Source organism: Erythrolamprus reginae, chromosome 3 (assembly GCF_031021105.1).
Source record: "Erythrolamprus reginae isolate rEryReg1 chromosome 3, rEryReg1.hap1, whole genome shotgun sequence".
Classification (NCBI taxonomy): domain Eukaryota; kingdom Metazoa; phylum Chordata; class Lepidosauria; order Squamata; family Dipsadidae; genus Erythrolamprus; species Erythrolamprus reginae.
Window position 1 is genome coordinate 29,982,647 of NC_091952.1, and position 23,929 is coordinate 30,006,575.

Genomic DNA, 23,929 nt, shown 5'->3' on the forward strand with positions numbered 1-23,929 from the left:
AGTATCATTCAGGAAGCTCAAATGTAAATGTTATAATCCGTACTGTGTTTGTTTGACTGTTTATGCAAACTGCATTATGTAATATTATATTTACGGGACTGTCTTCTGCCTCACACATCCCAGCGACTGATTAGATCAGAGTTGGCCTTCTCCAGGTCCAATCAGCTGAGCAATATCGGCTGGCGGGACAACAGGGAAGGGCCTTCTCTGTGGCAGCTCTGATCCTCTGAAATCAACCCCTCCCAGCGATTTGCACCGCTACCACCCTCCTGGACTTCCAAAAGGCTTTAAAAACATGGCTTTGCTGGCAGGCCTGGAGCCATTGAGCGAAAACTGAAAACATGTCATTATTGTGACTATCAGGAGGTTTCTAAGCCAATCATTCAAATTCCCAGGAACATGCCACTCTTCCTACCTTTAGAAAAAGAGTTTGGTGCCTGTTCAGTGGAAGGTTCTGTTCCTATGTGACGTGTGTGTGTGTGTGTGTGTCAGTATCCCCTCTTTGAAATTCTGAGTAATATTATCCTATTCTTCCATGTGATCATAATATATTGGTTTTGTTATTTTTTCCCCCCCTATACCTAATATGTAATTATTTTAAAACTAAGCAGTCTAATTCACATAACTTCGTATTGGACTTCTATTATCATATAAACTCGATACAACTTGATCCATAATTTTGCACCAGGCAAGTAAAGTGGTACCTCTACTTAAGAATGCCTCTACCTAAGAATTTTCTAGATATGAACTGGGTGTTCAAGATTTTTTTGCCTCTTCTTAAGAACCATTTTCTACTTAAGAACCTGAGCCCAGAAAAATTTGCCAGGAAATCTGAGAGCGGCATGAAGGCCTGGCCAGTTTCATGCCATTCCCCCTGGGTTTCTCTCTCTGGCGCAGTGTATGGGAGGCAGCCTTGCACCGGGTGTATGGGACGTGTGTGCTTCTCCTCGCCAACTCAGTCCCTCTTTTTTTTTTTAAGCCTTAAAGTTTTGGATTTTTTTTGATTCCCCTCACCTCACCTTCTTCCTTCACCAGCGACTGTCCTCCTCCTCTTCCTCCTCCTCCTCCCACCCAAATTCTGACCTTTAATTTCGTTCCTAATGGTTTTGCATGCATTATTTGCTTTTACATTGATTCCTATGGGAAAAAATGCTTCTACTTACAAACTTTTCTACTTAGGAACCTGGTCACAGAACGAATTAAGTTCTTAAGTAGAGGTACCACTGTAACTGAGTATCCAAACTCCATTCTAACGAGCTTTTCTAAACAAGACTTCTCTCTTTTTTTGTGGATAAAAGTCCTATACTGAATTAGCCAGTTTGAAATAAAAGATTTCTCCCAATGCAAATAATTGTAGTCAAATAGCATTTATGTTCATTTTTTTTTACTGAATGCATTTATTGGATTAAAAAAATTCTGGGTTTTTTTGGCAGAAAATCAAGAAAAGGAAGCTATTTCTGAACCCCCCCCTGGGCTGATTCCTGAAAGGAAGAATGATAGTTCAAGCTTCTGATTCAGGATGCAGAATGTGGAAGACTGGATAACAACACTTGATAATGCTCTATATGCTAAGAAATCAGACTGCAATTGAAAGATCTTTACGTAGAGGTCTTATCAGAGACCATCCGGATGTCATAGTCACTTTGTGCAGCAAGTAACTGATACCTCCAAAGTTATTTCTTTCTATAATGCTACAAAATAAAATTTGTTATGGTAACCTGAGCCAGTTAGACGACGTTAAGCAGCTATTTTCTGTACAGTTAAACATTTCCATAATATGTATTTCAGATTTTATTGTAAAAGGTGCATTTTGTTCATTTAGTAAATTTAAACTATTTATTTCCATCTCCTGTAAATTATTAGATTGTTTATTGTGTTCCTCACGATACATATATAAAATCCCACACCCAGTTGATCTTTTAAGCTGTGAACATGGGAATTATAGGATGTATTATACCAGACATTTCACCATTATGAACCTCAATAAATAATTGAGCTTGATACTGGCAACAGTGCTCTTATATAGCTCTAGGACAGGGGACGGAAGGCACTCTAGTGCGCTTATGTACGCCCCTTACTGACCTGTTAGGAATCTGGAGAGGTCAATCGTGGATAGTCTAAGAGTAAAATGTTGGGGGTTAGGAGATATATATACATATATTTAATTAAATTTGTATGCCGCCCCTCTCCACAGATACTACAGAGTCTCGTAATGAGTTCCACGCTTCAACAACCCGATTACTAAAGTCATATTTTTTACAGTCAAGTTTGGAGCAGTTAATATTAAGCTTAAATCTGTTGTGTGCTCTTGTGTTGTTGTGGTTGAAGCTGACGTAGTCTTTGACAGGCAGGACATTGCAGCATATGATCTTGTGGGCAATACTAAGCTTTCAAGACCCAGGATTGTAAGTCTAATTTCGTAGGGTACTCTGTTTCGAGTGGAGGAATGACAACTTAATTGACAACTTAAACACATTGACAACTTAAACACAAAATTTATCTGTAACTCACATAAGAAGGATGCAAAACTATTCAATCCTCAACATTTTTATTTGCAACTTCAATAAAAAGATGGGAGCAAAAGCTTATCACATTTACAGATAATACAAATTTGGCAATTTCTATTGTTATTTTAGGTTGTGATCAATTTTTTTCATTGAGCAGAATACCAGAGGATTCCAAATACATTTCTGTAAATTTAGACGTAGGAAGATGACCAAGTTCGACTGTGGTATCAAAGAATCAGAGTCTGTTAGCGTCTTCTCCAACTTACATTTTTATTATGCACTTTATGCATTTAATAAAGTGAGCCATGTTCATAAATGGTTAAGTCTTGTTAGAAAAGATGCTATCTGTATATCGTTATGTCACTGAGAGCAATATTAAAATTTTAGGCCTCTTCTGGCTTAAAGTTTTTTTCTTCTTGTTTTACTAAAGCAATAAAACATCTATTTATCTTGTAGTGAAAAGTGAAACAAAAACCATACCCTACTTTTCATTTAATGTTTTGAAAATTATTTTATTTGTAAAATCATAGCTGAGTTTGGCTTGACTGTTTTTTCTGTTATGCCAGACAAAAATGAAACATACCTTTAAGTATTTATTAAATGAAGACTTAAGTTCTGCTCTTTCCTCAAAATGAATTCTGAAGATATATTGTGTTATACAACAAGTACATGGATCACAATATTAAAACCATTTACAAGCAGGATAATTTTTTACTGGTACTACAAAAATATTAAAACAATTCTTTTATATAATCTTGAATATAGACGATATGCCTATTGACATTAAGACCATTTTACTTAACATTCATATAAACCAGTATTTACTGGTTGCTGTTTTCTGAAATAAGTAGTATGCATAGCTAAGCCTACACCTCTGCACACATAACACTAATGTAAAAACGATTCTTCACACAAACCTTTGATGTTTAGCTAACAACAACATGGTATCACAAGCATGTTCAAGTTTCTTAGCATAGATTACAAACTTAAAAAAAATTATTACCAAATCAAATCAAACCAGAACCATTTCTATAGACAAAATAAGTAATAACAGTGTCAGTTTGTGTTTAGAAACAAGCTTTAACAAATTACAAGAAATATTACATAACTAAAGATACAGAGAAAATTATGATAAGTACAAGAAAGGCTTGGATTCTATGTTTTACCTTCTGTCAGTTTTGCTAAGTTATATGAAAACATTCCAAACTAAATGTTTTAAGTTCTGGCAGCACTGTCAGATTTCTGCTTCATTTTTTCTCCAAAACTTGGCTTAATTTTTCAAGGAATCTCTATTATTCACTTATTCAAGCACATTTTCATAATGTCCCAAACACAAGTACTCTAGAAATATCAAACCCATAAAGTAAATGAAATAATCTTTTGTTGATTGAGGGGGAAAAAAATGAAGCAAATTATTCTTGAATGGCTACAGATTTGTCTCTCCGAACTGAAATATGTTAAATGTGCACCTGCTCCTGAAATAACAGTTCCAGTATTTAGCTGCCACCCTTTCTTCATTGTCAGAAATTACTGTGCTTTGATGCTGCACTGATTTCTCACTTCCAACTTCATGGTGTTACTACTTACAAGGAATACAGAAACAAGTAATATTGCGATTTGTACATAAAAGTTACTTGAGATCTAAGCCTTTAAGAATTTACATTTGGGATTTCCTGCAACAAAAACTATAAATCAATCTAAGAGACTAATTTCATAATATACCAACATAAACCTTGAATGTGCAAGGCTTTTACACTATAATATAAAAACATGGATCTAAGTTCCTGAGTATATAAATGAGGACTTCAAAGATAGCCAATGCAAAATAAAAAAGCTACAATTACTAAAGGCATCCTGCATATTATTTGGGAATGAGAATTCTTGGCTCTATATTGCTATGATTTAGACTTGCATTTGCTACTGTATTTTCTTGCTCAAAATAGAATAATTTCATTATACTTACATATTTGGTTACAGCTTTCCTCATAGTCAGTTAAGCACCTTATAGTTAACCTATTTTGTTTTTTAGTTTCCTTGGGGACAAAATCCAGCAAAATAGCCAGTTTGATACTAGCTGTTTAATCTAAATGTGGGGGGTGGTTTTATTCCAATTAAAGCAAGGTAGCTGAGAACCATTAGATCAAAAAATAAACAAAAGTGTCAGTATGCTATAGTTATATCACATAATCCTCAGTTAAAATAAACAGTACAGTACAGATAAGAAACAAGGCAAATGGCTCAGTAAGCAGGTGGGAATACAAACTTTAAACCTACATTTCTAGACAATCCCTATATGAACAGAAATTCTATGCAATTCTGTTTTTTTAAAATACTGTTTTTCCCATGGCACATCTGCAGCATAAGACATTTTAGGCAAGACTGGTTTTTGAAAAGGCAAATGTTGAATCAGCATTACAAGAATTTCTCCTATTTCACTGGGAATTTCTCCCATTTCATTGGGAAAAATGGGGAAAAAAACAAACTGCTATTTAGTATAAGTAAAATAAAGTAGAGAAATAAGATCAATCTATAATCAAGTTAAATGATAAGGTATGTTTTTTTCTTGGATTTATGAGCACAATATGATTTTCTAAAAAAAAATTCAATGGTAAAACTACTTATGATCTTTCTTATTTTGTTAATGTGGGAGTGCACAGAAGATATCACTTGTAGATAAATTAGTGAGGCAGATGATGATTATTTTTAAAATGTCTGAGATTTATCTGTTGTTGCAAATAAACAGTTCATTTGACCTACTGGTAAGTTTTGAAATAATAAATGGCCTGCAAACCTGAGATGTAATTGCAATAAATGTATTCCTTTTTCTAATCTCTACATGTCTGAAGAGTTTACATTCCTTACATTCTTAAAAAAAATAAAATTAAACTCACGGTACCTACCATCATAAAATACTGTTTTGTACATGCCCTGTTCTGTGGTTATTAAGAGTAAACAAGAGTAATACAAAGTTTGCTCATTGTCTTCCAAGAAGCAAAACAAAGAAATTGGGCAAGCATAACATTGGTCGAGAAAAAAGCGGATGCCCGGTATAGAAGAGTTCAGAATTGTGTGCTTTTTACCATCCCATAGGCTTCATATAGCTTGTCCAGAAGCTTCTTTTTATCTTGCTCTTTCAAAAAGCAGGACTTTGCCGCATTTATATTCTGCAAAAGGAAGAAGAAGGCGTGTCTGATTATATTCCACTAATGTGGGCTGTACTATTTTAATTAAAGCGTTGACAACGTTGCTTTTATTTTTGATAAAATGCATAAACATAAATGCATAAAGATGAAATATTTGTATCTTTGATAAATGATATTTTATCATTTATCTTTGAAAATGCAAAGAATATATATTTTTTACAAAACTCTAAAAGAGAGCTAACGAACATAAGGATGCCACAAATGGGGTTTTAGGCAATCATTTTTCTCACCAGAGGTTGCTCAAATACAGTGGTACCTCAAGATACGAACCCCTCGTCTTACGAACAACTCAAGATACGAACCCGGGGTTCAGAAAAAATTTGCCTCTTCTTACGAACTTTTTTCGTGTTACGAACGCCAAACCCGAACTTCCGGGTTCGGCGTTCGGGTGGCTGCTGGGAAGCCCCCGAGCCTGGCTGTCACCTTTTAAAACAGCCGGGCGGCTTTCCAGCAGCCTCCCGAAGCCGAACGCCAAACCCGAACTTCCGCGTTCGGCGTTCTGAGACTGCTGGGAAGCCGCCCAGCTGTTTTAAAAGGTGACAGCTGGGCTGGGGGGCTTTCCAGCAACCTCCCGAACCCCGAACCCGGAAGTTCGGCAAAAGTTCGGGGTTCGGGAGGTTGCTGGGAAGCCCCCCAGCCCGGCTGTCACCTTTTAAAACAGCCGGGCGGCTTTCCAGCAGCCTCCCGAAGCCGAATGCCAAACCCGAACTTCCGCGTTCGGCGTCTGCTGGGGAGCCCCGCCGCCCGGCTGTCACCTTTTAAAACAGCCTGGGGGCTTCTTGGCGTCCTCCCGAACGCCGAATCCGGAAGTTCAGGTTTGGCGTTCGGGAGGTCGCTGAGAAGCCCCCAGGCTGTTTTAAAAGATGACAGCCGGGCGGCAGCGTTTTTTTGCGTGGTTTTTTTTTTGGTTGCACGGATTAATTGACTTTACATTGTTTCCTATGGGAAACAATGTTTCGTCTTACGAACCTTTCGTCTTACGAACCTCTCCCTGGAACCAATTAGGTTCGTAAGACGAGGTATGACTGTACCTACCTACATACATAGACATAAGTGTGTGTGTGTGTGTGTTTTCTTTCAAATTTATTTATTTATTTATTTATTTATTAGATTTGTATACTGCCCTTCTCCGACGACTCGGGGTAGCTAACAGCATATAATATAACAATACAGTACAACGGCAAATCTAATTAAATTTAAAATCACAATCTAAGAATCCAATATTTAAAAGCAACCATACCAGTTCAATCATACAACATATATCTCATTTCCTTGGCCAGGGGCTGAGACCTCATTGCCCCAAGCCTGGCGACATAGGTGAGTCTTAAGACTCTTATGGAAGGAAAGGAGTGTGGGGGCAGTGTGAATCTCCAGGGGGAGCTGATTGTATAGTGCCGGGGCCCCATAGAGAAGGCCCTTCTCCTAGGCCCCGCCAAGCGACATTGTCTGGCTGACAGGACCTGGAGAAGGCCAACTCTATGGGATCTAATTGGTCGCTGGGACTCATGCAGCAGAAAGCGGTCCCACAAGTAATCTGGCCCGATACCATCAACTTTGTATACCCAATTATGGGAGAGAGCATACCGCTTCCTTTTTGTCTCTCGGCTCCTCCAGAGGCTATATGCAAGGCATTTAAATTTTTATAGCCAACAAACTATATTCTATATGTGTAACATATTTTCGCTGTTAATGAAAAGGAAGGGAGACTAGTATAGATCTATTTCAAGCTACATTATAACAGGCGACATGCTGCAGATTTGACTGCTTTTACACTGGGGCAAAGCACATAAGTAATCCAGTACAAACTTATAGACTGATAGCATTCTTCAGAATCCAAAATGCTGTTTGTTCTCCTGTTACGACTACCAAAGATCATTTAAGCAATTAGGAGATTCACTGGCAGGAGCCCAAAACAATAGAAAATTTGAAAGTCCTATTACTCAGCAAAATGCTCTAAGGCTGCAACAATGCAAACTCAGTAACGGAGGTAATGGGATATTAAACTACAAACTTTCCAATCATATTTTGATTGAGGTGTGAGGGCGAAATGGTTAGAATGCAGTAGTGCAGACTAATTCTCTTGACTGCCCACCATCAATCCTAATCAGTTCAAGGTTGATTCAATCTTCCACCCTTCCTAGGTTGGTAAATTGTTGTGGGCAATAAACTGGTTCTGTAAACTGCTTAGGGAGGGTTATAAAGCACTGTGCAGTGGTCTCAGTGCTATTACTATTTTATCCTATTATGTTGCACAACACCTACGCATATGCTTATGGATCAGTTTGTTGTACCATGGCAGAAACTTGGGTTAACTGATTTAAAACAAATTTAACATATGGTGTTAATAAGTTACATCTTTTAATTTCGAAAGCAATTAAATTGGGATCAAATCTAGCCTTTCATCTGTTCTAGAAACCCACATACATTGCAAAAAGCCATGGAAAACACTATATCGATAACTAATTTTTAAAATTAATAATACAATATACCAAAACAAAATGTCTGTGAATAAGAGAATCGGATTAACAGAGTTGGAAGGGACCTTGCAGGTCATCTAGTCCAACCCCTGCCCAAGCAGGAGACCCTACATCTGCCTCTACCTAGAATCGAACTCACAATCTGCTCATTGTGAAGCAAGAGCTCCACTTCCAGGCCACCACAGAGATTTATTTATAATAAATTTATTTATAATAAACCTATAATAAATTTATAATAAAATATAGATTTATTTCTAATAAATCTATATGCATAGATTCAACAGAAATAAGATGTGATTGCTAGAAGAGAACAAAAATCTGAGGATTATCAATGAAAATATTTTAAGCAAGCAAAAAAAAAAAACGACTGGCACATTAAGTAAAAAGACAGGGAAAATAACCACAATAAAGTATAATATCATCTGAACTTAATAAGAAACAATAGTGGTCTAATGAGTCTACATAATTTTCTGAGCATTAATTTCTTAATTAATTCCAATTTCTTAAATATTTTAGATTAGGATTAAATATATGTCAAAGAATTGGGAGGACTTTTTAATTCAAGCTTTGGTGGATACAGAAATGGCTATTTACTAAGAATTGTCTCTCCTTATCTCATTTATCTTTTCTTCCTTTCAAATATGTTCACCTATACTTTTATATCTTTTCTTCTATTCTTTTCTTTATTTATATTATTACATATCTATTCTCTTCAATGTGTATTATGTATTGGACAAAATAAATAAATAAATAAAAATAAATAAATAAATAAAATATTTTGCCACAATGGGCATATGATTACATAAGAAGCTATTACCTGAAGGATATATTTAAATGGTAATAAGAATATTAGCATTTCTCTACAAATGAAATATGGTAAAATGTCTCTTCTCTTCTCTAGAATATGGTCTTGATGTGACTAGCATATTTGGTGCCTGTATTTCCATTTCTAAAAATCTTGAAAAGATTAACTATGTCTACATCTGCAATTTCAATTTATTAGGAAGATTTGACATTAACACAAACAGATCACAACAAGCCGGACAAAGCATTGCCAATATGAAAAACAGACCAATTTACCAATTTCTTGAATTCCTCTTCTGTAAATTTCATGTGGTCTCGAGCAATTCTATAGTCTGTGTTAATTGTGGATCTGAAAATGAGTGGATCATCTGAATTCAAGGAATAATTTGCACCATCCTTCATAAATCTAGACAGAAAAAAATGGAAATGTTAAATTAATCAATTAATCAGTGGAACAAGTTTCCTCCAGAAGTGGTGAATGTTGATTATGTTGGATAATCATTTGTCTGAAGTGGTGTAGGGTTTCTTGCTTAAGCAGGGGTTGGACTAGAAGACCTCCAAGGCCCCTTCCAACTCTGTTATGATATATTAAATGGTTCATTATCCATGAATAGAAATATAATATAGTCAGCTTTCCTACTGTATTTTGCTACATACGTAGCAAAATCTAAAATGGTGCTACTAGCTTTTCAAAATATTTTATTAAACAATTTCTTGCAAAATCAAAAAGTAATCAAAAGGAAACGTAAGCGAGCTGAAGTATAATTTATTTTAAGTAATTATAGTAATAGCAACAATACTTACCTTACTACGGGATGTTCTTCGAAACTGGTTTTACATGCTCCAGTGAGATGACTGGACCAAAGACAGACCTATATATTTAAGCAGAGAGAAATAAAGATGCTCAATATAGATTTTTTTTGTGAATAAATATTTATTAAAGTAATAAAATGAAAATGCTACTTTAGAATGTTTTCTATAAAAAGCTCATAACAGCTGAGAGTAATCCTATGTATACATTTTGTTCATCCTGAAATATTGATTGATTTGATTTGATTTATTGGATTTGTATGCCGCCCCTCTCCGGAGACTCGGGGCAGCTAACAACAATAATAAAACAGTATACAGTGATCCCCCGCTCGTTGCGAGGGTTCCGTTCCAGGACCCCCCGCAACGAGCGGGTTTTCGCGAAGTAGCGCTGCGGAAGTAAAAACACCATCTGCGCATGTGCAGATGGTGTTTTAAACTTCCGCAGCGCTAGCGAGGAGCCGAAGATTGGGGGGCGGCGCGGCTCTTTTAAAACATTGCCGCCGACATGGGGGGCTCGCTAGCACCCCCCCGAACCCCCAACCCGGGTTTGGGGGGGTGCTAGCAAGCCCCCCATGTCGACGGCGATGTTTTAAAAGAGCCGCGCCGCCCCCAATCTTCGGCTCCTCAGCGGCGAGCGAGCGAGCGAAGCCGGCAGCAATGTCGCCGCCGCTGCAGCCAATGCGCGCTACGATCTTCCGGGCCAGCCAGGCTCAGTCACGGAAGGCAGCTGCTTGGCCCGGGATGCTGGGCCGAAAGGAGCCGGGCTTGAAGATCGCAGCGCGCGTTGGCTGCGGTGGCGAGGGCTTGCGATGGAGGGTGGAGGAAGCGGCCATGGGAGGGCGAGCTGCCTCAGGGAGGAGGATCGGGCGGGACCAGGTGGGGGCTGGAATTTCTCCGCCAGGGCGAAGGGCGGGCGAGCGGCGAAGGGCGGGCGAGCGGGTGCTGGGGAGGGCTTCTCGCCCTCCCGCCAGCAAGAGGGGGAGCGAACGGCGTGGGCAGGCGAGGAGTTTGCGTGGGCGGTGGGGAAACTCCTCGCTGATGCCAGCAAGAGGGGGAAGACCCAGGGAAGCCGCCCAGCAGCTGATCTCCCGGTTGCCATCTACGCATGCGTGCCCATAGAAAAAAAAGGGCACGCATGCGTAGATGGTATTTTGACTTCCGGGTTGAAAAATCGCAAATTACCCTGTTCGCAATGGTCGGGGACGCAATAACCGGGGGATCACTGTACAAAATAATCCAATACTAAAAACGATTAAAAACCCATTAATATAAAAACCCAAACATACATACAGACATACCATGCATAAAATTGTAAAGGCCTAGGGGGAAAGAATATCTCAGTTCCCCCATGCCTGACGGCAGAGGTGGGTTTTAAGTAGCTTACGAAAGGCAAGGAGGGTGGGGGCAATTCTAATCTCTGGGGGGAGTTGGTTCCAGAGGGCCGGGGCCGCCACAGAGAAGGCTCTTCCACTGGGTCCCGCCAAGTGGCATTGTTTAGTTGACGGGACCCGGAGAAGACCCACTCTGTGGGACCTAACTGGTCGCGGGGATTCGTGCAGCAGAAGGCGGTCCGGTCCCTGAGATAATCTGGTCCGGTGCCATGAATTGCTTATAAAATCATCTGAACCACTTCATGTAAAGTGAAATATGAACTGAAAAATGCACATGATGCATTTCTTATTATTTATCTGTACTGCTGCAGTCAATTTCTACAGACTCTTCATGGAAATATTATGGAATAAACCACGCCTATCTAATTAAGAATGAGCTGTTGTCTGTTGTAAAAAGAATAATTAATTAATACCCAGTTGATTCAAAGATTTGAGATAAGTCAGATACAGACCAAGAACCAAATCATGTTTGTCAAAAGAGTTCATTTACACCTTTTATTTGCAGTAAAATGCAACAGTATGGATCTGACAGCCATCTTATCATTCTCTTTATATATGATGGCTCTAACATATGGATTTGTCTCTTGGTATCAAACTGTAGACACTCCTACACTTCAATGATATCCCCAAAAGCAAAGCAACAAGAAATGAAATGTAAATATAGTTTTCTTTCATTAAGCAATCAGGTTTACACACAGGACCTGCAGTGTGACAATAAGGATCAGGCTTGCGTTATGTATATCTTTTAAAAAAATAAACTTTATTAATTTTCAAATATATTCTTTAAATGTATATCTTGTACTTAATGCAAGCATTCAAAAGTTTACACACTCCCTGCCAAGTTGAACATCCAAAAGTTTACACATACTCTGTTAATGATTCTCTAAATGAACAGAAACTGACACACCCTTTACATAATGTTGTATGTAATTGGACCTTGGTATTCAACTGCTTTGAAATGCATCAAATTTGATACTCATTTTGACATGAAAATTTTGTCCTTATACTCCTTTTTTTGGGTACTGAATGCACAAGTTAGAACTTTTCAGTGTTAGCTGCCTTATGTCTCACTACAATATTCCTTATGGGAAAAAATTGTTTGGTACTCATTGCCCCTCCCCGAACCAATTAACAATGAGTACCAAAGTAGAATTCAATGCAACATACAGTATTTGCATTTAACACTTGCACTTTCTGTGTTATTGTATTCCTATAGCTAACTGCAGACCTAACAAATCAATCCCCTTTGGGGGGCCTTATAAATGCTAATAATAATTTTTTGAAAAGCAATGTATCAATATGGAATAGTGTCCAAATTTGTCCACTTGCCATTTTTACTATTTATAAATTTAACCTTATTTGTTATTTGCCCACAAATAAAGAGTGGATTGCACAACTGATGAAAGATAAAAGTTTATTTACTTGGTTTCTACTTGACACTATCTTTAATTTCTGCTTGAGAAAGCTAAAAATGAAGTTTTGGTATTTGATAGTCAGATTTAGATATAAATATTGGAATACTGTAATTATTCAATATATAGATTATGCATTTTAAGGTTAGAAACATAGAAACATAGAAGACTGACGGCAGAAAAAGACCTCATGGTCCATCTAGTCTGCCCTTATACTATTTCCTGTGTTTTATCTTAGGATGGATATATGTTTATCCCAGGCATGTTTAAATTCAGTTACTGTGGATTTACCAACCACATCTGCTGGAAGTTTGTTCCAAGGATCTACTCTCTTTCAGTGAAATAATATTTCCTCATGTTGCTTTTGATCTTTCCCCCAACTAACTTCAGATTGTGTCCCCTTGTTCTTGTGTTCACTTTCATATTAAAAACACTTCCCTCCTGAACCTTATTTAACCCTTTAACATATTTAAATGTTTCGATCATGTCCCCCCTTTTCCTTCTGTCCTCCAGACTATACAGATTGAGTTCATTAAGTCTTTCGTGATACGTTTTATGCTTAAGACCTTCCACCATTCTTGTAGCCCGTCTTTGGACCCGTTCAATTTTGTCAATATCTTTTTGTAGGTGAGGTCTCCAGAACTGAACACAGTATTCCAAATGTGGTCTCACCAGCGCTCTATATAAGGGGATAACAATCTCCCTCTTCTTGCTTGTTATACCTCTAGCTATGCAGCCAAGCATCCTACTTGCTTTTCCTACTGCCCGACCACACTGCTCACCCATTTTGAGACTGTCAGAAATCACTACCCCTAAATCCTTCTCTTCTGAAGTTTTCTGAAGGTTTATGGTTAAATTTAGAATAAGTAGTTATTTTGTTCTGTAGTTTGGGGAAATTTGGATTATTTAGTTTCTATACTGTTTATATGACTTTTTTGTTATATAGACCTCAGAGCAGAGGTTTTCAAAGTTGGCAACTTTAAGAATTTAACTCCCTGTGCTTAGCTATGCTGGCTGGAAAATTCTGGGAGTTGAAGTCCACAAGTCTTAATGTTGCCAACTTTGCAGACTTCTGATTTAGAGTAAGAGGTTACTAACTTTATATTTGTACTGAAGAAGGTTCGAAATGCTTTTTATGTTCTTTTTTTTTGTCACTTTTTAATCCCCTCCTTTTATTCCATCCTTGTTCTTTTAATGTTTTCTTTTTTAATTTGTGTTTTATCTTTTTTTTTGAAACTTAATAAAGTTGATTTTTTTTAAAAAAAAAATTACAGGCTTAGAAGACCAATTATATGCATGCTGTATTGCAAAATAAATTTCATACTAATTCATAGTAAAACCGCAAGATTTTATTTCAAAAATTCCTCATTCAAGCTTTAGCATTTCTAAGAAAGGCAGAAAAAAGCAGAGAAATGCAGATTGATTAGTATTCTGATTCATTATAAAACAATTATACTTTTCATTGTCTTTAAAAGTTGTTCAGGGTAGTACATACAGAGATTTGCATAAGATAATCTGTTACCTCAAAATGTATATTTTGTTTCAACAATTGTTTGTAAAGCTCTTCATCCTGAAAGACGTGGTAGCCATGGCCAATTCGTTCTGCCTTAAGTAAGTTGACTGCCTATAGTGATATAAAAGGGAGATTAGAAAAAATGACTACTTGCAAATTAGGCTACTTACACAATTGATACATCAATCCCTAAACAATAAAGTTAAATGGTGTTTAATGAATACCTAGCACAAAATCATACATTTATAGCAATTCAAGACTATAGTTTAGGAATACATGAGCATGCTTTAGATTTACATATTACTTCCTTCTAATATTATTCCCATACTGATTTTTTTTTCTGACTAAACCTGAATTTCTCTTATGTAGGAATTCACAAATGATGGAGTTCATACTTCACACCAGTGTTCCCTCTAATTTTTTTTTGGGGTGGGCGGAAAAGTATAGTATCTGAGCGGCAGTCCCTTTGGGACTGGGCGGCACAGAAATAATAAATAAACAAACAAACAAACAAACAAATAAAAAACCCACCCTGTTTTGCCTCAGAGAATTTCAAAATAAAATACTGTACTGTGTGCCTATAACAGTGAGCTCATAATAGGGCAACTCTATCAATATCAAAATGCCACTTAAATAGTTGAGCTAGTTTCAAACTAGATTTTAATTTTCTTTCTCTCTTCCTTACTCCCATTCTTTTTCTTTCTCTTTTCCTTCCTTTCTTTTTTCTATCTGTTTCTCTCCCTCTCTTCCTCTCTCTCTCCTTCCCTTTCACTCTTTCCCTCTCGGCTTCTGGGCAGGTTTGGAAAACTCTGAGTTGATGATGATTTTTAAGTGAGCGATTGCTCACTGCTCAGCTTAGAGGGAACTATGCTCCACACCCTAGGTCATCAACCAGATAATTGTGGTGGTCTGTGGAAAAATCTTGGCCCCTGGGCCAGATATAGTGAGAGCAATTAATCCAGCCCATGCGCGGGAACACAAGGCTGTACCGCCCAATATCACCCTGCCCACATGCCATCACCCGCTCTTAAGGCTGAGCGCAAACCTCACCTTGAATATAGTGGTGCGAGCCACACAAGCTGGAACAGGAAGTTAAGACCAAGAACTTGCTGTGCTCAGCCAAACGGCTGCCTGGGGAGGGGGAATTCAACCGGCGCTAAGGCCTACATCTCTTCTCCTGTGAGGCTTCCGTGTGGAAGGCCCGAGAGAAAGCAACTGCTAGATTCTCTTTGACTGCTTCTCTCTGCTGTAGTGTGGCATCAGCATTTGTGCGGCATCAGCATTCCGCTCCTGTATATTTGTGCCAGCCGGTGGTGCAAGGTAGTCTCGTATTCTGTCGCTTGTAACTCGGAGGCACTGTTCTTCAGTGGTTCTCCTCCTACCTCTCCGGTCGGTCGCAGTCGGTGTTAGTGGGGGATCAGAGGTCGACCCCGAGGTCTCTCCCTTGTGGGGTACCTCAGGGGTCGGTCCTCTCTCCCCTGCTATTTAATATCTACATGAAACCGCTGGGCGAGATCATCCAAGGGCATGGGGTGAGGTATCATCAATATGCAGATGATACCCAGCTTTACATCTCCACCCCATGTCCAGTCAATGAAGCAGTGGAAGTGATGTGCCGGTGGCTGGAGGCTGTTGGGGCCTGGATGAGTGTCAACAGACTCAAACTCAACCGTGATAAGACGGAGTGGCTGTGGGTTTTGCCTCCCAAAGACAATTCCATCTGTCCGTCCATCACCCTGGGGGGGGGAATATTGACCCCCTCGGAGAGGGTCCGCAACTTGGGCGTCCTCCTCGATCCACAGCTCACATTAGAGAAACATCTTTCAGCTGTGGCGAGGGGGGCGTTTGCCCAGGTTCGCCTGGTGCACCAGTTGCAGCCCTATTTGGACCGGGAGTCACTGCTCACAGTCACTCACGCCCTCATCACCTCGAGGCTCGACTACTGTAATGCTCTCTACATGGGGCTACCGTTGAAAAGTGTTCGGAAACTTCAGATCGTGCAGAATGCAGCTGCGAGAGCTATCATGGGCTTTCCCAAAAATGCCAATGTAACACCAACACTACGCAGTCTGCATTGGTTGCCGATCAGTTTCCGGTCACAATTCAAAGTGTTGGTCATTACCTATAAAGCTCTTCATGGCACCGGACCAGGGTATCTATGAGACCACCTTCTGCCGCACGAATCCCAGCGACCGGTTAGGTCCCACAGAGTGGGCCTTCTCCGGGTCCTGTCAACAAAACAATGTCGCTTGGCGGGGCCCAGGGGAAAAGCCTTCTCTGTGGCGGCCCCGACCCTCTGGAATCAACTCCCCCCAAAGATTAGAATTGCCCCCACCCTCCTTGCCTTTCGTAAGCTCCTTAAAACCCACCTCTGTCGTCAGGCATGGGGGAATTGAGACATTCTTTCCCCCTAAGCCTTTATAATTTATGGATGGTATGTTTGTTATATGGATGTTTAGTTTTATAATAAGGGTATTTTAGTTGTTTTTAGTATTGGATTTGCATGATGTTTTTTATTACTGTTGTTAGCCGCCCCGAGTCTACGGAGAGGGGCGGCATACAAATACAATAAATAAATAATTAAAAAAATAAAACGGCATTGGGTCCAGGGAGCTGCCAGAGTTTGCTGTCCATTGCAGACGCTAGCTCGGCACCCTGCAAACTCTCATCTCTCAAGGAACCTGGCTGAAGTTTCCTGTGCTGTTTCAGCGAGTGCTCCTCAAAAGGAGAGTTTGCAGAAGGCTGAACTAGTGTCCGCAATGGACAGCAAACACCGGCTGCTTTCCAGACCAGATGCCATTTACCTCTCTGAGTCCCAAGCGACAGGAGACAAGGGCTGCCTTGCGCCACCAACTGCAACAAATATTCCAAGGCTGAATGCTGATGCCGCGCAAATGCAAGCAGCACTTCTTTCCCACAGCTTCCAGCCATCGCAAATCCCACTTTGACCCGCTTGTGTCCCCCTCGCCTGCCACAACAGCACCATTATTTCATTCTGGCCGGTGAGGGCTGTGTTCCTTTTTACACATTTTACCACCTGCAAAGTTGCATATTGTGGAGTTTGCAGCCCCCCCACAAGCCAGTCCCATATTCCAGAGTTGGGGTAAGCATAGAAGTGGCCCTTTGACCATCCCAGGGCAGCTCCTCCACCTGGGTGCAGGAAAAGGAAAAGAAAGAAGGAGAGGAGAGGAAAGAAAGGAAAGGAGGAAAAAATAAGAAAGGAAAAAGAAGGAAAGAAGGAAACAAAAAGAAGGCAGGAAGAAAGGAAAGGAAAGGAAAAAGAAGAAAGGAAAGAAGGAAAGGAAAGTGGAGAAGGGAGGGGGAAGAGAAGAGAGGGGACTATAGCTACACCTCTGGAATGTGGTACTGATTTTCCAAACATCAGCAAGCCACATTGTTTTGAAATAACTATACTAACTTTAATAAATTTGTTACAATTGAAACAATTAAAATTAAAATTTTATGATTAAATAAGCATTTATAATTTTGTTACATTAAATAGGTACATTTCATATTAATAAAATGAATGTTTTCTTATTATTTTACAAATGTATTTATCTTTTTTTTTAAAGTTCATATTAGTGGTCTAAGGGACTTAAAATTATGAATTAGGGTCTGTGGGATTTAAAATTATGAATTTGGTGGTCCATGGGACTAACATTATGGCCTTGGTGACCCGAGGTCCAAAAAGTTGGGGACCTCTGTCCTCTGCTCTAGACTATAACCTCAAACCACTTTCACATAAACTTAACAAAAAGCACAGCAAAGACTGAATAGTTTAAAATTGTTGGAAACCATTAACTGATTTCAAGAAAAGGTCCAACATTGTAAGTAACGGAGCTCTCCCTTCGTCTGTGCCAGTAGGATTTGGGCATTTATAGTTTGTCCCATTTAGCTGGATTTTTAAAATTCATCTTCAGACAGAAAAAAATTGAGCTACAGTGTTCTATAAGCTACACCTTTGTATAACAGAAAAGGACAGCAACATGATTTGCAGTCTGATCCTAGAAAATCAGAATATATTATTTGACTAAAAAAATAAAGCAGAATTTTAATAGTCAGTAGAATAATGAATGGAAATGAAGAGGTTCTACTTAATTAATGATTAAGAAACAATTTGGGACAAAGATTGAATTCATTAGAAGACAAGACGTTTTGCAAAACTATCCTAATTACTGATGCTATAACAAAAGGAATATTTAAATTATCTCTTCGTATCTTTTACCTCTTCTAAAATAAATTGAAACATAGAAACATAGAAGACTGACGGCAGAAAAAGACCTCATGGTCCATCTAGTCTGCCCTTATACCATTTCCTGTATTTTATCTTACAATGGATATATGTTTATCCCAGGCATGTTTAAATTCAGTTACTGTGGATTTACCAACCACGTCTGCTGGAAGTTTGTTCCAAGGACCTACTACTCTTTCAGTAAAATAATATTTTCTCATGTTGCCTTTGATAATTCCCCCAACTAACTTCAGATTGTGTCCCCTTGTTCTTGTGTTCACTTTCCTATTAAAAACACTTCCCTCCTGAACCTTATTTAACCCTTTAACATATTTAAATGTTTCGATCATGTCCCCCCTTTTCCTTCTGTCCTCCAGACTATACAGATTGAGTTCATTAAGTCTTTCATGATACGTTTTATGCTTAAGACCTTCCACCATTCTTGTAGCCCGTCTTTGGACCCGTTCAATTTTGTCAATATCTTTTTGTAGGTGAGGTCTCCAGAACTGAACACAGTACTCCAAATGTGGTCTCACCAGCGCTCTATATAAGGGGATCACAATCTCCCTCTTCCTGCTTGTTATATCTCTAGCTATGCAGCCAAGCATCCTACTTGCTTTTCCTACCGCCCGACCACACTGCTCACCCATTGAGACTGTCAGAAATCGCTACCCCTAAATCCTTTTCTTCTGAAGTTTTTGTTAACACAGAACTGCCAATGCAATACTCAGATTGAGGATTCCTTTTCCCAAGCCCATTATTTTACATTTGGAAACATTAAACTGCAGTTTCCATTGCTTTGACCATTTATCTAGTAAAGCTAAATCATTTACCATATTACAGACCCCTCCAGGAATTTTTTCTTAAAAATTGGAAACTTTAAAAAAAAAAATTAAGAAATCTTTACAGGATTTTACAATTTTCCACATTAGTTCTACCTGGCAGATTTCCAGATGACACCCAAGTTCTGTGGTACAATTTCCTACCTCTTTAACGACTTCGGATGGTCCAACCTCTCCGGCATGAGCAGTCCGATGAATACCACATCTTTCAGCTTCCTGAGCAACAGAAAATAGAAAATATAATTTGCAATTGTTAAAGAAGTCAACATATTTTTGAAGATATTCTTAAAGAGGAAAAAATGATCATTAAAATGAATGCCATGCTCCGAACGTTGATAGTTTTGAGTTTCACACAGAGAGACACTTTTAAATGTACACATATAAGTATACACATATACATGGTGTACCAAAAATCAGGCTCCATAAGTCACTACATCATTATTATTATTTTTAAGAAAAAATAGTTATTGCTCTTAGGAATGTTCAAAGATCATGCATCAAGCAAGTCAGGAAATATTTAAAAGAACCTGGCAATGAATTCAAATATTTAATGAACTTTCTATGGGGTCAGTTTTTTGGTGCACCGAGTGTGTGCGTGTGTGTATTATAGTAAAATATTTTATGCATGAATTTTAAACACAGCCATAATCTTATATATATACTGTATATACTGAGGAATAGATATCAAGAATAAGTTTACTAATAAAAGACCATGAAAATACATACTGTATATATTAAGAAAGATCATGTTAAAAAAATTACTAATCACTTAATAAGACACATAAAGAAGTTATGCTACTATAGTATTAATATACAGAAAACCAAGTAATTGTACTTGAACTACTATTGCTATTTTCCAATCATCTGGCACAATATTTCTGAGCTTCGCTTTCATCAATTAGCTAGAAAGATTATTATGAACAATGTCGGTTGCAGGAAAATATACAGAAGATGTATAAGCATTTTTTGTACTCTCTATAATTGATGCATTATTTCATCCTTCCAAGATATTGTTAGAAACATTCTAAAGCAAAATATATGCCTCCCATTTTTTCACAAATTGCAATGAGCTTATTGAATGTTGGCACTTGATTCAAACTAAACAGTCTTAATGAAAAATGAGGGAAAATATTTAATTCAATTAGTTGTAAAAGCCAGACAAATATTGATTTAAATCAAAACTTGTTTCTGTATCTATTTGTGTAGTCTTGAGTAAGGCTCACTACTGCAATTTAAAGTTCTTCATAAACACAGGCAATTTGGTATTAAGAGACATAAACTCTTGGGATAGTTACTGGTTCGTCTCTTTTCTGTTTTCCAAGCCAAAGAGTAGGAAGGGAAGAGAAAGAAAGCTGGACCATTTCTCAGATCGGCTAGAAAACCAGCAATTTGAATTGTTTTGAATTCAATTCGGATAGCAAAATCTGTAATTTTGATTCCATTACAGTTCTATTTCGCTTCTCTATAAATCAAAGCCCATTCTGTTTCATTAATGTCATGCTTTTTTAGATTATAAATGCAAGGAAATGGATTCTAAATGACCTTGGAAGCCTTTCCTGATCAAAGATTAAAAGGGTGAAATAGAAATGGTTCAAATAATGAATTACCACCACTTAAGAGAGCTTGTGTAGAATGGTTTTTACAGAAGCTTTTCTGAAATGAAGCAGACAGCATCTCCCCAAAGTACCATCCAGGGGCGGGCTTCAAAATTTTAGCAAGGGGCCGTGGCCATGGTGGTGTGGCCTAGTTGGCCTCCTTGCACCACATTGGGTGAAGAGCATTTTTGCACTCCGGAAGATTTCCTTGAGCCGCCAGAAGGGCGAAAATAGCCTCCCTAGGCTCCGGAGGCCCTCTGGAATCCAGAAATGAACTTCCAAATGAATCCCGAACTTCTGGTAGGCCCGTTTTTTACCCTCCCCGCTTAGCTGGTATCCAAAATGGGCTGTATGGAGACTCCTGGGAGGGGTGGAGTGGGATTGGCAGGGTCCGCCAGGAGTGGGATTTTGGGGTTCTTCAAACTGCACCTTAGCTAGAGGTTCTTCCGAACCACTGTAAAACCCCAACAGCCCAGCCCTGGTACTATCCCAGTTTCAGTGTGAAAAACAGTCACAAGTCACTGGTTTCAGTCCCACTTTGAGTTGTCACTAAATGAATTGTTGTAAGTTGAGGGGTATTTTACTCACAGCAACAACCCCATAAGGTGTATTGGATTGAGAGAGAGTGACTGGGCCAGAGGGACCCAGCTGGTTTTGCTGGCTAAAGTGGGCTTTGAACTCACGGTCTCCTGCCTCTAAACTTGATAGTTCATGGAAGAAAATATTTATTAATTAGTTTTATTAATTAGATTTATAGGCTGCCCTTCTCCTCGCAGGCTCAGAGTGGCTATCAGCGCATATCAGGATGTTAGAATGAAAAAGAAGGAAGACTGATATTTTTAGTACTTTTGGAAACTAATAAAAAATGAACAGGTAATTCAACTTTTCTCTACAGGAAATAAACACAAGGTACTTCATGCCATGAAGGCCATATTTATGTCAAGGAAGTTTTTAGAAAGACTGGCTGTCTCACCCTGAATAATCATTATTTAGAAGTTACTGGCTAATGATAAATAGGCTACCCTCAAATGTGGGAAAGTAATTTTGGATAAAATCCCTCTACTCCTCCCAGTTCAAAAGATTAGGTTTGTGGCAGGTTCATACTGATGATATATGTACTAAGGCTATGCACATTTAGAAAAGGAAGAAAAATCCATTCATTAAAAATAATGTGACAAAAAACCAGTAGAGGTTTTTTCCAGGCTCTGCTGAAATTTAGAAAAGTCAGGCTGTTTCAAGAAACAAAAAGAAAGAAAGGCATGTGAGAGCTGAAGGGTTTCTCCCAAATCATTTTTAAACAAACACAACCCTAAAAAGTATCAGCAAGATGCAAAAATAGAAGGGAAATCTAAAACAGAGGAGTGACATAATAATAATAATAATAATAATAATAATAATAATAATAATAATAATAATAATAATATGAAATCCAGCATAATGATCTTGTTTGCTGTGTTGTACTGAAATAATAATAATAATAATAATAATAATAATAATAATAATAATAATAATAATATATTAGATTTGTATGCCACCACTCTCCGAAGACTCGGAGCGGCTCAAAACAATAATAAACAATGTACAAATCCAATTCTTAAAAAATCATCTAAAAGCCATATCATTAAAAAAACATACAACTCAGTCATACCATCAATAAACCATAATAGCCTGGGGATCTCTCAATTACCCCATGCCTGGCGATATAGATGGGTCTTCAATAACTTATGAAAGGCAAGGTGGATGGTGGTGGTTCTAATCTCTGGGGGGAGTTGATTCCAGAGGGGCGGGGCCGCCACAGAGAAGGCTCTTCCCCTGGGGCCCACCAGACGACATTGTTTGTGGGACCTTATCGTCCGCTGTGTATATAAATCTTTTCCTCAGAGTTTTAACCAGAGATTTTTCAATTTGAGGCTGAAACAATACTTGGAATTGAAATCTGGATATTGTATTCTAGTATTACACATGGGAAGTAGAAATTTTGATCTGAACAATGATTTGGAACATTAAATGCTGCTGAAAATAAGAGCATGACGGATCTTGAATTAGAATCTTAGCTGCTCGGAGACCTTTTGGAGTGAGCAGCATATAAATGCAGTAAATAAATAAATTATAAAACTAAACATACTTCATAAGCTTTCTGGTGGTCTGAACAGGCCGCATTACGTGATTCATCTCCAGCTAAGTCTATAGCAACCACTGTATCGTCCCGATACTTCTTACACAGTTTCACTATATCTTGTGACCACTCTAGAAAGAAAAATATGAATAAGCGTCATTTTAAATAAAATTTGGCAGAACCCAAGGTCTTGCTTAAATAATACTTGTAATCATGAATCAAAAATGGTTATACATAAATGACACATTTTATTTTGTTGACTTTCCCTTTGACAGCTCGTGGAGATCAAGTAGATGTAAACAGCAGAATAGCCAGAAAGTGTAAGATATATTTATGTTTAATATATATTTGTTTATTTCTGGTTAGAAGAAATAGAAAGCAATTTATATAATAGCTAATTATAAAATAAAAATACTGTATACAGTATTACAGAGAGTAATGTGTCAAATATAAATTGACCACAATATAAATGATCATGAGATTAACTGATAGTGGCTCACTGTACAAATGCAAGCCTTTATTCAAAGGAACATGTTACTATTAAATAAATAATTATCTGAGCTACAGAAAATATTCTCTCAAGAAAACATTTCTCGGAATTTTACTACATGCTGTTACTTAAAAGTACAGTGATTATTGCCTCAAATTGATATGTTTCAACAACTGTGTTTTAGGATAGAGCCTTCAAGAGTTGTTAACCTAATCTTACATAACTTCTTCTCCGATAATATCACACTACTAACCAGAGCATGCAAAACATTCGCCAGACCAATCCTTGAATACAGCTCATCTGTCTGGAACCCGCACCATATATCGGACATAAATACATTAGAAAGTGTCCCTCCACTCCTCTACTCGCAACAGAATACCTCACGCAAATAGACTTGAAATCCTGGGCTTAGAAAGTTTAGAACTACATCGCCTTCGGCACGACCTAAGCATAGCTCATAAAATAATCTGCTACAACGTCCTGCCTGTCAACGACTACTTCAGCTTCAACCACAACAATACACGAGCACACAACAGAT

General features: G+C 38.3%; 1 protein-coding gene across 1 annotated transcript in view; it reads right to left on the reverse strand.

The window, feature by feature from the left end:
- Positions 1–2,531: 2,531 nt before the first annotated feature.
- ADA (adenosine deaminase) overlaps positions 2,532–23,929 on the reverse strand; it is a 58,972-nt gene continuing 37,574 nt past the window's right edge. The window contains exons 6-11 of the mRNA XM_070744698.1: positions 22,911–23,032; positions 19,335–19,406; positions 14,127–14,228; positions 9,796–9,863; positions 9,268–9,397; positions 2,532–5,671 (exon numbers count right to left, since the gene is read on the reverse strand). Of these exons, the coding sequence (XP_070600799.1) occupies positions 5,567–5,671; positions 9,268–9,397; positions 9,796–9,863; positions 14,127–14,228; positions 19,335–19,406; positions 22,911–23,032 (599 nt within the window). The 3' untranslated portion in view covers positions 2,532–5,566. The remainder of the gene's footprint in view (positions 5,672–9,267; positions 9,398–9,795; positions 9,864–14,126; positions 14,229–19,334; positions 19,407–22,910; positions 23,033–23,929) is intronic.